Genomic DNA, 16337 nt, shown 5'->3' with positions numbered 1-16337 from the left:
CCCAATCTTGTTTAAAAGGTAACTGAATCTACAGAACTTTGGACACATTTTCAGATCAATTTTTCATTTAAGTGAATGTATGGTTGCTTGTAATATAATTTTATTCATCCAGTTGGATCTTCAAAAACAAGCTATCCAGAAACATAACTTGTGGATGAAACATCAAAATGACAGCATTTTAATATATTCAGTGTCTGATTTTTAGATTTCTGGTTGTGTTTAATTAGTATGCAGTGAACTTTCAGAGTGTTTCTTTTCAAAGAAAAATTTTCAGAAGATTTAATTTAGGGCCGTCTAGTGATTAAAATTAATCGCGATTAATTGCACTGTTTTACAATAATAGAATACCATTTATTTAAATATTTTTGGATGTTTTCTACATTTTTAAATATATTGATTTCAGTTATGACACAATGCAAAATGTACAGTGCTCACTTTATATTTATTTTTGAATACAAATATTTGCATTGTAAAAAACAAAAGAAATAGTATATTTCAATTCACCTAATACAAGTACTGTAGTGCAATCTCTTTATCATGAAAGTTGAACTTACAAATGTAGAATTATGTACAAAAAATACTTGCATTCAAAAATAAAACGAGGTAAAAACTTTAGAGCCTACAAGTCCACTCAGTCCTACTTCTTGTTCAGCCAATTACACAGACAAGCAAGTTTGTTTACATTTGCAGGAGATAATGCTGCCCGCTTCTTGTTTACAATGTCACCTGAAAGTGAGAGCAGGCGTTTGCATGGCACTGTTGTAGCCGGCGTTGCAAGATATTTACATGCCATATGTATGTGCTAAAGATTCATATTCCTTTCATGCTTCAATCACTATTCCAGAGGACACGCTTCCATGCTGCTGATGCGTTCTGCTCAAGAACGATCCAAAGCAGTATGGACTGATACATGTTCATTTTCATCATCTGAGTCAGATGCCACCAGCAGAAGGTTTTAGAGTGGTAGCTCCTGTATTTTCAGTCCATGCATCTGATGAAGTGGGTTCTAACCCACGAAAGCTTATGCCCAAATAAATTTGTTAGTCTGTAAGGTGGCACAAGGACTCCTCGTTATTTTAGCAGAAGGTTGATTTTCTTCTTTGGTGGTTTGGGTTCTGTAGTTTCCGCACCAGCATGTTGAACTTTTAAGACTTCTGAAAGCATGCTCCACACTTCATCCCTCTCAGATTTTGGAAGGCACTTCAGATTCTTAAACTTTGGGTCAAGTGCTGTAGCTATCTTTAGAAATCTCAAAACTTTCGGTCAAGTGCTGTAGCTATCTTTAGAAATCTCACGTTGGTACCTTTTTCGCGTTTTGTCAAATCTGCAGTGAGTGTTCTTAAAATGAACAACATGTGCTGGGCCATTATTTGAGACTGCTATAACATGAAATATATCGTAGAATGGATGTAAAACTGAGCAGGAGACATACAATTGTCCGCCACGGAGTTCAGTCACAAATTTAATTAACACGTTTTTTTAACAAGTATCATCAGCATGGAAGCATATCCGCTGGAGTGATGGCGGCACCATGAAGGGGCATATGGATATTTAGCATATCTGGCATGTAAATACCTTGTACTTCTGGCTACAAAAGTGCCATGCCAATGCCTGTTCTCACTTTCAGGTGGCTTTATAAATAAAAACGGGCAGCATTATCTCCCGTAAACGTAAGCAAACTTGTTTGTCTTAGTGATTGGCTGAAGAAGTAGTAGTACTGAGTGGACTTGTAGGCTCTAAAGTTTTACATTGGTTTGTTTTTGAGTGCAGTTATATAATACAAAAATATACATTTGTAAGTTGCACTTTTGCGATTGAGATCATACTACAGTACTTGTATGAGGTGAAATAAAAATACTAATTCTTTTATCTTTTTAACAGTGCAAATATTTGTAATAAAATAATATAAAGTGAGCACTGTACATTTTGTATTCTGTGTTGTAATTGAAATCAATATATTTGAAAATGTGGAAAAACATTCAAAAATATTGAATACATTTCAGTTGATATTGTTTAAGTGTGGTTAAAACTGCGATTAATCATGGTTAATTTTTTTGAGTTGATCATGTGAGTTAGCTGCAATTAATCGGCAGCCTTAATTTAATTACTCTTCTGTAAAAGGATAGACTTGTATTAATCTTATAATGGTATATACTGTATACGCAGTGGTAAGTGTATACTTTTATGTCTGTGTGTTATCATCTGACAGAGGTATTTTAAGGTATGACCATTAGTTTGAGGATAAATTTGATTTCATACAGAAGTGATAAATTTCAAATTGGGTTGAAGTATAAAAGTCTTACATCAACTTAAAATAGTACAGTCAGATTCTCTTAAAGCCCCCTGAAAACCCCAAACAATCCCCCCCTCCATAGTTCATGAGCTACAGTAAGAAAAGTCTCCCTAGTTGCTTGAGATGTAATTTCTAAGCAATTTACTTACACCTTTGTATGCCATTATCCTCTTTCTTTGCTTTGAATTATGCACATACATATCTTCCTTTGTGTGTCCTTACCAAAAATGGATTTCAGAATAAAAATGTTCGAGTCTACAAATTTTGTGTGTGTGTGTGTGTGTGTGTGTGTATATATATATATATATATATATAAATATTGGTGTTAGTATAAAATTGTATGAACCTTTGAGGATTTATAACTTGTTTGATCCTGGGAATTGCAAAAGAGATATCATTGCTGAAGAATGCTCTGTGTGTGTGTATAAATATATACACAGAGAACATGAAAAAAATGGGTGTTGTCCTACCCACTATAACGAGAGTGATCAGTTATGGCAGCACCCATTTTTTCATGTTCTCTGTGTGTGTGTGTGTGTATATATATATCTTCCTACTGTATTTTCCACTGCATGCATCAGATGAAGTGGGTTTTAGCCCACGAAAGCTTATGCTCAAATAAATTTGTTAGTCTCTAAGATGCCACAAGTACTCCTTGTTCTTTTTGCTGATACAGACTAACACGGCTACCACTCTGAAACCTCTGTTGCAGAGGAACCTTGGTTACTATTCTCCAGCTTTCCATAGTCTGTATTTCTATCAATGTCTCTAGTTTGAAACTGTTTGGTAAATCATCAAGGAAACAGATTTTGAGTGCCCTGCTTCTCATAATCTCTCAATTTTAATTTCACATACAGCACAGATTAAGCTCCATTTTCTGTATTTCACCAAGACATTTGAGAAGACTCACAACTAAAATGATTTTCTATCCTCAGTTTTTGACCTTATCCATAGTGTAGAGAGAATTTAGCAAAGAACCAATTTCCCATCTACTCTTTCAAAGTCTACAGTTTTAGCAGAGTTTTAGACAAGTAGTTATTAAAATTTGGTAAGATTTTAAAAATTCACTTTCTGTCAAAGATTATTGTCCAAAGACAGTATTGAAGTTTGGTCCTGGAGCGTATATCTACACAGCAGTAAATATTCATGGCTGGCTGGTGTCAGCTGGCACAGGCTGTGTGGCTGTAAAATTGAAGTGTATGTCTGAAGCCCAGGCTCTGGGATCCTCCCCCGTCATTAAATCCCAGAGCTTGGGCGCCAGCCCAAACCTGAATGTCTACACAGCAGTTTTACAGCCCCATGAGCCCTAATCAGGTGACAAGGATTAGCTAAAGGTGTGTAATTGCTGTGTAGACATGCCCTGAGACTCCAAAGTTCAATTCCACGTTACAAGATCTTCAATCTTAAACAACATTACGTAAAATGTAGCCACTTCCAGGACATGCCTCTTGGAAAATAGACATGTTTATCTTTCTTGTGTGGGAAGTATATATCCTTGACAATGAACATATGATTAAGTAGAGTTAAGCAGTGAAGTCTTTTCCATTTTCTTGCTTACTTGCAAGCAGCTTAATCTTTCCTCTACTCATCGTGGCCAGCAAGAAGCCCAAGCATTCACCTGTTCTCTAATACTTACAATATCTACAAGTAGGTCAGTAACTCAAAATTACTGTTTGGAAGTTTTAAGAAGTACAAACATATAAAGGTTTCAGAGGAACAGCCGTGTTAGTCTGTATTCGCAAAAAGAAAAGGAGTACTTGTGGCACCTTAGAGACTAACCAATTTATTTGAGCATGAGCTTTCGTGAGCCACAGCTCACTTCATCAGATGTGTACCGTGGAAACTGCAGCAGACTTTATATACACACAGAGAATATGAAACAATACCTCCTCCCACCCCACTGTCCTGCTGGTAATAGCTTATCTAAAGTGATCAACAGGTGGGCCATTTCCAGCACAAATCCAGGTTTTCTCACCCTCCACCCCCCCACACAAATTCACTCTCCTGCTGGTGATAGCCCATCCAAAGTGACAACTCTTTACATAATCAAGTCGGGCTATTTCCTGCATAGATCCAGGTTTTCTCACTTCCCCCCCACCCCCATACACACACAAACTCACTCTCCTGCTGGTAATAGCTTATCTAAACTGACCACTCTCCAAGTTTAAATCCAAGTTAAACCAGAACATCTGGGGGGGTGGGGGGAGGAAAAAACAAGAGGAAACAGGCTACCTTGCATAATGACTTAGCCACTCCCAGTCTCTATTTAAGCCTAAATTAATAGTATCCAATTTGCAAATGAATTCCAATTCAGCAGTTTCTCGCTGGAGTCTGGATTTGAAGTTTTTTTGTTTTAAGATAGCGACCTTCATGTCTGTGATTGCGTGACCAGAGAGATTGAAGTGTTCTCTGACTGGTTTATGAATGTTAGAATTCTTGACATCTGATTTGTGTCCATTTATTCTTTTATGTAGAGTAAAAAGAATAAATAAAAAAAATAAATATTCTACGTAAAAGAATAAATGGACACAAATCAGATGTCAAGAATTCTAACATTCATAAACCAGTCGGAGAACACTTCATTCTCTCTGGTCACGCAATCACAGACATGAAGGTTGCTATCTTAAAACAAAAAAACTTCAAATCCAGACTCCAGCGAGAAACTGCTGAATTGGAATTCATTTGCAAATTGGATACTATTAATTTAGGCTTAAATAGAGACTGGGAGTGGCTAAGTCATTATGCAAGGTAGCCTGTTTCCTCTTGTTTTTTCCTCCCCCCACCCCCCCAGATGTTCTGGTTTAACTTGGATTTAAACTTGGAGAGTGGTCAGTTTAGATGAGCTATTACCAGCAGGAGAGTGAGTTTGTGTGTGTATGGGGGTGGGGGGGAAGTGAGAAAACCTGGATCTATGCAGGAAATAGCCCGACTTGATTATGTAAAGAGTTGTCACTTTGGATGGGCTATCACCAGCAGGAGAGTGAATTTGTGTGGGGGGGTGGAGGGTGAGAAAACCTGGATTTGTGCTGGAAATGGCCCACCTGTTGATCACTTTAGATAAGCTATTACCAGCAGGACAGTGGGGTGGGAGGAGGTATTGTTTCATATTCTCTGTGTGTATATAAAGTCTGCTGCAGTTTCCACGGTACACATCTGATGAAGTGAGCTGTGGCTCACGAAAGCTCATGCTCAAATAAATTGGTTAGTCTCTAAGGTGCCACAAGTACTCCTTTTCTTTTTGCAAACATATAAAGCTTGCTCATGTTTTTGAAATTACCTTGTCTACTGTATTAAGAAAATAAATTGCTAATAGATCCCTATAAACTGTATACCATTTTTTGATACACAGTTTGCAACAATTCCCCCTCAGTTTTTGCCCCTTTCTTTTTTTTTTATTGCTATCTAGGATTTTTAGTAAGATTTGTGTTGAAATTATGGTAAGAGTAATAATCTGAGAAGTCTGACCTTTCAATATCTGAGACAGTTTGCTCAAGATTCCTTTGTGCCAGAAACTTACATTTTTGGTTAGTCATACTGTAATTCATAAAAGTCTGACTTCCATAAGTTCAAAATTACTGTGTCCCTAATTCTCCTTGAAACTAGAGTATAAATTAATTTTTGACCACATTTTGTTTTTAAAAAAAAAGGTTATTACAAGTTTCATTACAAATTGACTCTGTTAATGACTGGGTTAAGAACTGAGTGGATGTCAGCAAGTCTGGAAAACTGGTGATGCAGATATCTGGATATGAATCAATATGTGCTGCAGGAATTATTGTCGCTAGAACTTGGTAACTAGAAGACTAAAAGGATTTCTGCAGCTAGTAATATACTGTGGAGAGTGCAATCTATGTCAGATTAGATACTGGAGAAACATGGCAATTTCATCTCTTCTGGGATCATGCCTCCAGTGAAGGGGCCTACATGAAAGAATTATTTATAAACACTAAGAAAATTCACACATTCAGAATATTCAATACACAGGGTAGTACATTTATTTAGCCTACCAAAAAAACCACATAGCTAGTAGATAGCTAGGATTTAGAATTTTGATAATGTTATGAAGTTTTGAGCTGAAGTTTAAAACCAACCTTAATTCTGTCTCTCTCCCTCTCCTCCTTTACTCTACATATAATTTCATGAAATGGGTTTACCCCTCCCATACCATCCTGTACTATTTTTTTGATAAATCACATAATCCCACCCATTCTGGCCTATATCAGTTGAATTCATTTTAACTGACGATATCAGGAGGATGAAGTAGTGGGCATAGAGATATGAGGGGATTCTCTTGGCAATATTTGGAGGGTGATTTGGAGCTCTGAGGAGAAGGATTCAAGCTCATATAGTAAATAGGCAAGATCTCTCTGCCTTATAAATGGAGCATAGTAACGGTCAGTGTTATAACAAATTAAAAAAAACCAACCAATTCCTCATTTAAATTTTGAACTCTAATGGTCTATTAACAAAGTCTTAGGTAATGTGAACAAAATTTCAACTCTAACTATACAATCAGAATTTTTTGCTATGGAAATTGTGTTATACCAATAAAATTAAAACCATCAGGATCTTATTAAAGGGGAAAAAGCAAAATGCCAGATTTATTTTGAATACAGAAAGAATCATAGTAAGCAGTAGTTATAGCTATAACATTCCATTCAATTTCATATTTATTCACACACACACATATATTCTGTAAGGTTGTTATCATAGGTACCAGCCTTGGAGTTGCTCATGCCAAGCCACTGGCCAGGTGGCCTGGACATGAGGAGGGAGCAGGGCCTTGTCAGATGCTCATCTGATGCTGCTGGAAGTTGGTTTGCAGAATCAGACCCCAAAGTTCTCCCTTTCTAGAGTCCATTTTTATAGGAATTTCTTCCTATGCCAGTCTATGGGAATTGCTTCATCATGCTGTTGCTGAATCAGTCAGCAGATGGCACATTCCTGACGGCTCCGTGCTGTCAGATGTTATCTTGTTCTTGGGTTCTCCCATTCTTAGGCTGTTGGGTGGATTCCAGTCTGCCTTCCGGGGATCCTCTGGTTATTTCCACTTGATGCTTTCTTCAGTCGATGGACACTGGATTCTTAGGCTGGCACGTCCCTGATCATTCAGTTGTTATCCACACCATGCATCCATCCACATACATCCTCTATCTCTATTTTAATCACAATTGTTAACAAAGCGAGATGAATACAGCAAAAGGGTGGGGAGTCTCTGGGTGCTGTTTCTGTTGTTACAGAGTATTGCTGTGAGTCCCTCTCTGTGTGAGTAGTAGTTGTTACAAAGAATTGCTTTGAGAACAGACTCTGTCTTAGAATGTACTAACACAATTAGCAGCTTGCAAGTTTCACACAGAGAGGGAGAGAAACAGTACCAAAAACCAAGAGACCTCTTAATTAGTTTCAGAGTAGCAGCCGTGTTAGTCTGTATTCGCAAAAAGAAAAGGAGTACTTGTGGCACCTTAGAGACTAACCAATTTATTTGAGCATGAGCTTTCGTGAGCTACAGCTCACTTCATCAGATGTATATACATCTGATGAAGTGAGCTGTAGCTCACGAAAGCTCATGCTCAAATAAATACATCTGATGAAGTGAGCTGTAGCTCACGAAAGCTCATGCTCAAATAAATTGGTTAGTCTCTAAGGTGCCACAAGTACTCCTTTTCTCTTAATTAGTAATATCCTGGAATTTAAACTATGGGGAATCAAACTCATTTGTGATTTTAATACAGAACTTTTTTAATATGATCCAACAATTTTGCTATCTGTTTTGCTGTTGGAGATGTTACTTATATAAAGTTGGGCTGGTGGACATAAGAGAGAGATGATATTTCTTAACTGAAGTTAGCTTTTTTTTCTTTTTCTTTCTGTGAAGCCATGGATCCATTAATTCAAAGCCCCCACAAGCCTTCATTATATTTTTTCAGTTTCATTTCCCTCACTCAGTTCTTTTTTGACTCTTTTATAAAGCTACTAATAAATCACTTCTGAGAAGCTATAGTAGGCAGGATCGGATAACGTGGTAGCTTCCCCTAAAATGCCCATCTGTATAATTTTAATTTCATTTTCAATAAAAACTGATTTACAGAATTACTGGTAGAAGCCTGGCTTGAGTTCTAGAATGGGTGAAGATTATATATGTCAAAACATTGGTTTAGTAAAAATAAGTGTTCAAAAAGCCATTTTCTGGTTTAATAAATAAACTTACCCTATCCCTATTACTTACCGAGAATACTAATTAGTATGTTGTTCTGTTAATTTAATCAGAAACGTTTCTAATTCTGGATTAGCAAGTTTTGAAAAAGTATTTAGTATTAGAATATTTTATGAAAATTATGGTAATGAGACAAATTATGCTGTACATACCTGTTTAATATATTTTTTGTGATTAAATAATCTAATTATCCAAAACGTTAGCTTCACTATTTATTTCTTGTCACTGCTAACATTTTTATACGTAAGAAAAATTACCACACAAAATATTGTTAAAGTTAGATTTTAATTTCTTCTTCCTTTTTCTAACTCTAGAATCAACTTCACACCTTCAATGATGTGTGTAATAATGAATCGTTAGTTTCGGACACAGAAACGTAAGTAGGAACATTATTTTGAGTACTTATGTTTAAGCACACTAGATAACTGTAAGGTTTCTCCGATAAAATTGTTTTAAATTTTCGAGTGTGGGCAGTAAAAACATTCTGAGATTTTTCTTAGAAATATCCTATATAATGCCTCTAGACTTGTAAAGCATTTGAGAAGAAATAAAATACCAATTACCGGTACACACCTCCTTCCAGTTTAGCTAAAAATTAGATTAAAAATAAACCCTTTTCCATCTACCTTTGAAAATAGATTGAGAGTCAGAGTAGAGAAATAGTCTGGAAGAGAGTTTTAGGATTAAGAGGTATTCTAGTGATAATCATAATACTTAACATTTATATAGTGCTTTAAATTTTCAAGATATTTTACAAATATTAGCGACATGCAACATCCTAAGGAGAGAAGTGGTAAATGTCCTCCAGTTATCTGAAGTTTATTGGTGTCGACAAAGAACTTTATATAATCAGAATTGCACTGTCAGATTTCCACCACTAGAAACAAAAGAGAACTGTAGAAGAAAATGTGTATATCAGAAATATGGTATTACAATTTTGCATTAACTTTTTTTTGTGCTGAATGGAATGATCTCACGTTTAGTGTGTCTGGTTTATAAAAGTTGTCTGGTAACAGTATTTTGAAACATGGTAATAGGTATAACGGGTAAAGTGAATTTGTTCAGTTTATGTTAAGGACCTATCATTGCAACATTTTTTTCTACATTAAGTTCAAGATACTGGTCATTTGAAACTGGGAAAGAATGATAGGATGTCTTCTAGTTGAATATCAGACAATTATTTTGGAGAGAATGAGAATTAAATTTGTATAATTTCCAGACAAAAGTGAAACTTTGAACTCTTTGTCTAGAAGAAAATTCCTGCAGATTATGAATAAATAGTGAGAAGCAGTGGACTGATGTGGATCCTGGGGAACTCCTATACCATGACAGAAGGCAGAATGAGTCAATAGCAAACTTCCTGCTTTTACTTACAAAATAAATATACACACAAAAGAAACCCAGAATAGAAAATAGAAAGGACAGTTGTCATGATAATTAGGCACTTACTTCATACCTTTCACTGTGTTTTCATTTATTATATATTTATAGGCTATTCTATAATGCTTATCTGTGAAGCATCTGAGCAGCTCACATTCATTTAATGAACTAATCTTCCATAAAGTGGGAAGTGTTGTTATCCTCATTTGACAAATGTTATATTTAGGGAGAGTTCGTTTACACTAGGACTAGCAAATGAAGAGAAGTTCAGTTTATGTGCTACAGACAATGACTTTGCTCTTGTACTTATCAGTGTAACCCTACTCAGATTGATGGAATTAAATTATGATGGAGTTAAATCTAAATCGGGGTTTACATTTACATTTTAATAAATTGTGTTAATTTAATGTGGAAACAAAGATTAAATTTATTAATTTACATTTATGTAAGTGGGTCCTTAACCTTGTTTAATAGAGTGGACCACAGTTTTGCTAACTGGATACTTACTAATAACAACACCTGAAAAATCATGTGGCAATAGGGATAGCAACTACCGCAAAGGAGTAAAGAAAAAAATAAAATACCTGAAAAAAGATACCTTCTTAAACTGTAGGTGAAGTAGACTATTAACATCATATAAAATAATTTTAGTTGTAGAGTTAACATAGTAAATTACAAAATATAGACCATCCATTTTGACGTGGATGGTTTTACCTTTTTGTGTCAATGAAATATTTGGAAGGGCCTATCAACTGATTATATAGCTGGTGAAAGCACAGGATCAGTGTACAAACTATGGCTCATGCTTGTAATTGTGACGACTCCCAAAAATATGAAGAGAACCTTACATGTAAAGAAGATTCCTCACATACAAAGTATTCTATGCTAATTCCAAAAAAATGAACCCTTGTCTGTGGAATTTTTCTAATAATTCGAAATAAAAGAACCCCATTTCATGTGTATCCAATCTAATATAAACATTGCAAAAGGATTTATACTTAATAGATTAAAAATGTTTATGACTTGCAAAATTCTTGTATAACAGCACTTGTGAAACTGAATCAAGGAGGGGATGGGCATAGTCTGTCTTTCTGGCCTCTTTCCATCCTAACTTTTTTAATATTACTAAAAATAAACTGAAGTTCAACTTTGAAACAGTACAGGTCACTGATAAAGAAAATCAGTAGCTAATTCAGAAAAGAGCCGAAGTACCAAATATGGTTATCAATTTTAAATTTAAATAGTATTATAGTCAGATAATCTTTTGACAAGTTTATCCAGTGACCTCACTACACATTAAGTGGTAGGGGCTTGTTGGAAATGGTGTGTAAGGGCTGTTCAAGGGTGAGGGAGCCGGAGAATGACTTTCTGCTGCAGCTGCTGATCAGGTCAGCGTAGGGATGCAGAAACCTACCCACACCTCCCTCAGGTGACTGGGGTGGGGGGACTATATGTAGGTCCATGCCAGTGCAGGAAAAGCCCTTTTTTACCTGGACCAGGCACAGCAGCACCTACCTTCCCACCTCTGAAAGTAGTTAAGTACTGGGTTTTGTCAGAATCTGCTGTGGGCATTGTGATAGTTGCTCCTTTCTCGGGTCGTGGTGGGGGCTGGGAAAGAATGAAGTGGGGTTTTTTACCTTCCCCCAGGGGGTTCAGAGGGGCTTAATTGGAGTGAACAGGATGTGTGACTTAGGCCATGATGTTGCAACTCATTATGTAAATTAGGGGTGGGCATCCAGTGCAGGTATTCCATAGGGTAGGAATACAACGATCAGATAAAATGAATTGGTAAAGGATTTAAAGGAGTGGAAATAGAGGGGGTTCAGGGCTCCTATGACTGGTATGGCAGGGAGCCAATCCCCCCCTTCCTTTATAGTCCCTCATTAACCCTCATTGGAGCAGAGGGATGATGAGGTCCCAGCAGTGGGTTGGCTGGGAACCAGGATGGGTAGGTACTGATGGAAATGTCCTGGGTATATATTGAAATGATTATGGAAATACCTGCACTGTATCCTTTTATCTCCTGGGTACACAACTAAAGTTATGGCCTAATTAAACCACATCCAGTGTCTCCTGTCCTCCTTCTAGCTTAGCCAGACAATCATTCTTCTCTTAGAATTTACAGAAATCCTCTCTTTTCTTGGATTACAGAAGAGGGTGAATAGACCTGTTTTTCTTCTTAGCACCAGATGCTCTTAACTCTGTTATTGGGATCTTTACCTCTCAGTTGTAACCTCACTCCTCTTCAAACCACACAGCTAGAACCACATTTGTATGCTTCATATTTCCAGGTATTAATGTCTTGATCTTGCCACATGCTAAGCACCCTTAACTCCCATTGAAGTCAGTTAGTGCTGAAGGTGCTCAACACTTTGCAGGAGCTACCCTAAGAGACCACTAAAATTGCTTTTTTCAGTAATTCCTTCCATATCTCTCTAACAAATTTAGTGGTAGTACAACCAGAGTAAATCCACACAGATTCTTAGCAAATTGACACGAGTTCCTTGAACACTAAAGAATTATGAAATATGGATATTCTGGGAACATTGGGTAAGAGGTACAATGTATTGCCATACCCCTCAGGTATTTACTAATTTGTAATTTATCCTGACTTGCGGACATGTTATCATATGTGTATTTAGAAAAAAGTTTGGGAGTCTGGTATCTATAAATACTTGAGACATGGAACACAATAGTTTTTCTTCGAGTGCTAGCTCATGTCCATTCCATTTTAGGTGTGTGTGATCGCACATGCACTGGGGCCGGAAGTTTTCCCTCAGTGGTATCTGTAAGGGACCAGCTCTGGCGTCCTCTGGAGCGGTGCGCACATGCTGCAGTGTAAGGAGCGCTGCTGGATCCCCCCACCCTCGGTTCCTTGTTACCCCCAGTGACTGTGCTGGAACATCTCCTTGCTTCAGCAAGCGCTTACTTACCAGTGGTTTCTCTTAGTGTTGTACATAGTTAGAAAAGTAGTTCTTTTGTTTTCTTAACAGTTAGGGTGTTAGTGTTGTAGATAGATTAGATAGTCCCCCTCTGGGACTTAGCCCAGGGACCAGGCGTGCCCCGCTTCCCGGCTTTAAGCCATGTGGTTGCTGTCGGAAGCCTATGGTGATTAGCGACCCTCATCAAAGTTGCTTGACGTGCTTTGGAGGAGCTCATATCAGTGATAAGTGTTGCATTTGTAAAAGCTTCAAGCCCAGGACAAACAGGGAGTGGGACATAAGACTGAGTGCTCCTCCTGGAATTGGCCCTTACTCTGGGCTCCGAGCCCCTGAAGTCAGACTGGACAGTGAGTGCGGCAGTGTCAGTGCAAAGCGCGCCTCCAGCACCGGCCTCCCGGCACCGGTCCCAGTCCCTGGAACGAGCAAAGAAGCAAAAGAAGCACCAAGGGAGAGGGCATTTCATGGCCTCCCATGTAGCAAAGGGAAAATCTGGGAAGGGAGCATAGATTCTTAAGGGACAGTAAGCCTCCAGAGGCCAGCCAGGCACTGACATTGCCAGCCAGGCCAGCTAGCCCTTCTTGGGACCCATCGCAAACCCCAGGTAGTCACGGAGGTCCCCAGTACCTGGAAGTCCCGTCTACTCCAGAGGCCTTCCAGGGTGCAAAAGACATTGTCTTTGCCGGTGCCCCCATCCCCTTGTCCAGATGTGGTTGTCTCCAGGGGGAAGCGAGCACTGGGACCCATACCATGGTCCCCTTTGGTGCAGCATCGCTCCCAGGCATTGCAGTGGTTGGTGTTGAAGCGACAATCCCCGGGGATGTGCTTCTGACCTTCCCAGACCTACTGGAGTTCCCGGCACCATTCACGGGACTCTTGGCACAAGTCCCCCGTGGGATGGTGTTGGTCGTTCAGTGGCCAGCACAGGGCCACGGTGCACCACCGGTCACCAGAATGGCAGCGGTCTCCAGTTAGGAGACATTGCTCCCCGGCACACAGGACCCCAGTGGAGCCACGATGCGGCTGATCCCCACAAAGGCAACGCCTGGGAGGGACAAGAAGGGTCACGTGCCCCTCCCCAGACACCTCTGGAGGGGCACATTTGGCAGGGAACCGCAATGGCTGCAGCTCCTCTAGCACGGCTGTATCGCCCCCAGCCCTTTCACACAGCTGCGATGCTGCATCTCCTTTCTCCTGTCTGGGGTCTGAACAGCCCTGCCAGAGGACAGGGCTGGGGACTGGGGGCAGTACAGCCATGGTAGAGGAGCTGCTGGCATGGGGCTGGCCGGCGACCCCACATTCTGTTCCTTTTGCTGCTGCAGTTCCTTGCTGATACCCGTTGCTGATCCGCCGCTCCGTACCCTGGCCCCAAGCAGACGCCAGGATCTGGAGTTCTGTTACAACCCCCCATCCCACCATGAGTGTCATGTAAGCAGGCAGGAAGAGTATCCTGAGGCCTCATTGGCACTGCAGTGGTCCCCAAGGCAACACCCTTCTTCCTTCTCCTCGGAGGTACTGGATCCCTCAGGCCAGATGTGCCTGATTAAACCTGGGGGCGCTTCCCCAGTGCCATCGGCCCGTGCCTGGGCCCAAGGCCAATGGCCTACCGTATGGCAGTTCTGGAACCTATATGGGTTTCTGCAGGCACCAGGGACACTCATGCAGTGCTCTGTATCAGGGGCATCAGAGAGGAGGTCGACCACCGTTTCTTGACCACTCCCGGATTCAGGTGCAGAGTCTGAGCGAGGTGCCCGCAAGCCTTCTCCAGCTGCAGTGGAGGTCACCCAACCAGAGGAGGCAGTGCCAACCCCTGCTCCTTCCCTCGCCTTCTTGTTGTCCTCGTCTGATGAGGCAGTGGCGGGACCATCACAGATGGTGCCACAGGACGACGCCAGGGCACGTCAGGAGCTGCTGAAGAGGGTGGCAGTGAGCCTGGCGTTACAGGCAGAAGAGTTGGCAGAACCCTCTGATGCTTATTTGACAGCTTGGCCGCGGTGGCCCCTTCCAGGGTGGCGCTCCCTGTGCATGAAGGGCTGGGAAAGCTTGTAAAAACTGTATGGCAAACCCCATCCTTTCTCCTGCCCATCTCTAAGAGGGCAGAAAGGAAGTATTACGTCCCCGCTAAGGGGTTCGAGTATTTATATCCTCTCCTGGCCCTGAACTCCCTTGTGAGCTCAACGGACAATGAAAGAGAGAGGTAAGGGCAACCAGGCCCGACTCCCAAAAATAAGGATGGCAAGAGGCTCAACTTACTTGGGAGAAAGGTTTATTCGTCTGCCAGCCTCCAGCTCCGAGTGGCGAACAATCAGGCCCTACTCGGGAGATATGATTTTAATGTTTGGCAGTCAGTGTCCAAATTTGTGGACTTGTTGCCTGAGCAGTCCAAGGTAGCGTTCCTTGCCATCCTTGAGGAAGGTAAAACTGTGGCAAGGGCCTCTCTCCAGGCTGCCTCTGATGCGGCAGACTCGGCTGCAAGGTCCATGGTCATAGCCATGGCAATGAGGCGGGCATCGTGGCTGATGTCCTCCGGGCTGCCAACAGAGGCTCAGAGCCCAGATTGGATAATATTGTAAAACCAGAAAATTTTGAGAAGCCTTTTGGTTTAAGAATCACCTTACCGGTATTCGCAAAAAGAAAAGGAGTACTTGTGGCACCTTAGAGACTAACCAGTTTATTTGAGAATAAGCTTTCGTGAGCTACAGCTCTCTTCATCGGATGTTGTAATTCTTTACCAGACATTCAGTAGCCAAGAATTTATATGAAATGCACAGCAAATAACAGTGTAGAAATTCTTAACGAGGCCCTGAGATTATGCATTTCCAGACCGAGAAGGTTTCTATCTAGCCCAGTCTCAAGCTCCCATGCATTGTTCCCACAACACCAGAATTTAAAACTTTAAAACTTTAAAAATTTAAAACTGTTTAGTTTCTCATCCCTCTCCTAGCAGTTTCAGATATCCTGTCACATTGATCCTCCATAGTGCCTGAGGGCCTTGTTTTATGAAAGAGTACTAGCTGATTAGGATTGCCAACTTTCTACTCGCACAAAACTGAATGCCATTGCCCTGCTCCACTCCTCCTCTGAGGCTCTGCCCCCCGCTCACTCCATCTCTCCTCCCTCTGTTGCTTGCTCTCCCCACTGGAGCCCGCACCCCCTGCCGAAGCCCTCACGGGAGGGCTTGAGAGCTCCGGCAGGGGGTGCTGACTCTGGTGTAGGGCCAGAAATGAGGAGTTCAGAGTGCGGGAGAGGGCTCCAGGCTGAAGGAGTGGGTTGGGATGTGAGAGGGGATGAGGGGTTTGGGGTGTAGGAGGAGGCTCAGGGTTTTGGATTGTGGGAAGGGGCTCTGGGATCGGGGCAGAAGGGGTTGAGGTGCGGGGGGGGGTGAGGGTTCTGGCTGGGGGGTACAGAAGGGTGCTTCGGGCTGGGGCTGAGTGGTTTGGAGGGCAGAAGGGGATTCTGGGCTGGGGCAGGGGGTTCGGGTGCTGGGGTGTGTGAGGACTCTGGCTGGGGG

The 16337-nt window shown here is 40.9% G+C and overlaps 1 protein-coding gene across 3 annotated transcripts in view; it reads left to right on the top strand.

The window, feature by feature from the left end:
* Window positions 1-16337, top strand: part of USP34 (ubiquitin specific peptidase 34) — a 272897-nt gene that overhangs the window by 57207 nt on the left and 199353 nt on the right. For all 3 annotated transcript variants that reach the window (XM_048842772.2, XM_048842773.2, XM_048842771.2), the window contains exon 8: window positions 8822-8883. In XM_048842772.2, coding sequence (XP_048698729.1) covers window positions 8822-8883 — 62 coding nt within the window. The remainder of the gene's footprint in view (window positions 1-8821; window positions 8884-16337) is intronic.

The sequence above is a fragment of the Caretta caretta genome, chromosome 3, assembly GCF_965140235.1.
Source record: "Caretta caretta isolate rCarCar2 chromosome 3, rCarCar1.hap1, whole genome shotgun sequence".
In the NCBI taxonomy this organism is placed as follows: domain Eukaryota; kingdom Metazoa; phylum Chordata; order Testudines; family Cheloniidae; genus Caretta; species Caretta caretta.
This window is presented reverse-complemented; position numbering and strand designations above follow the sequence as displayed.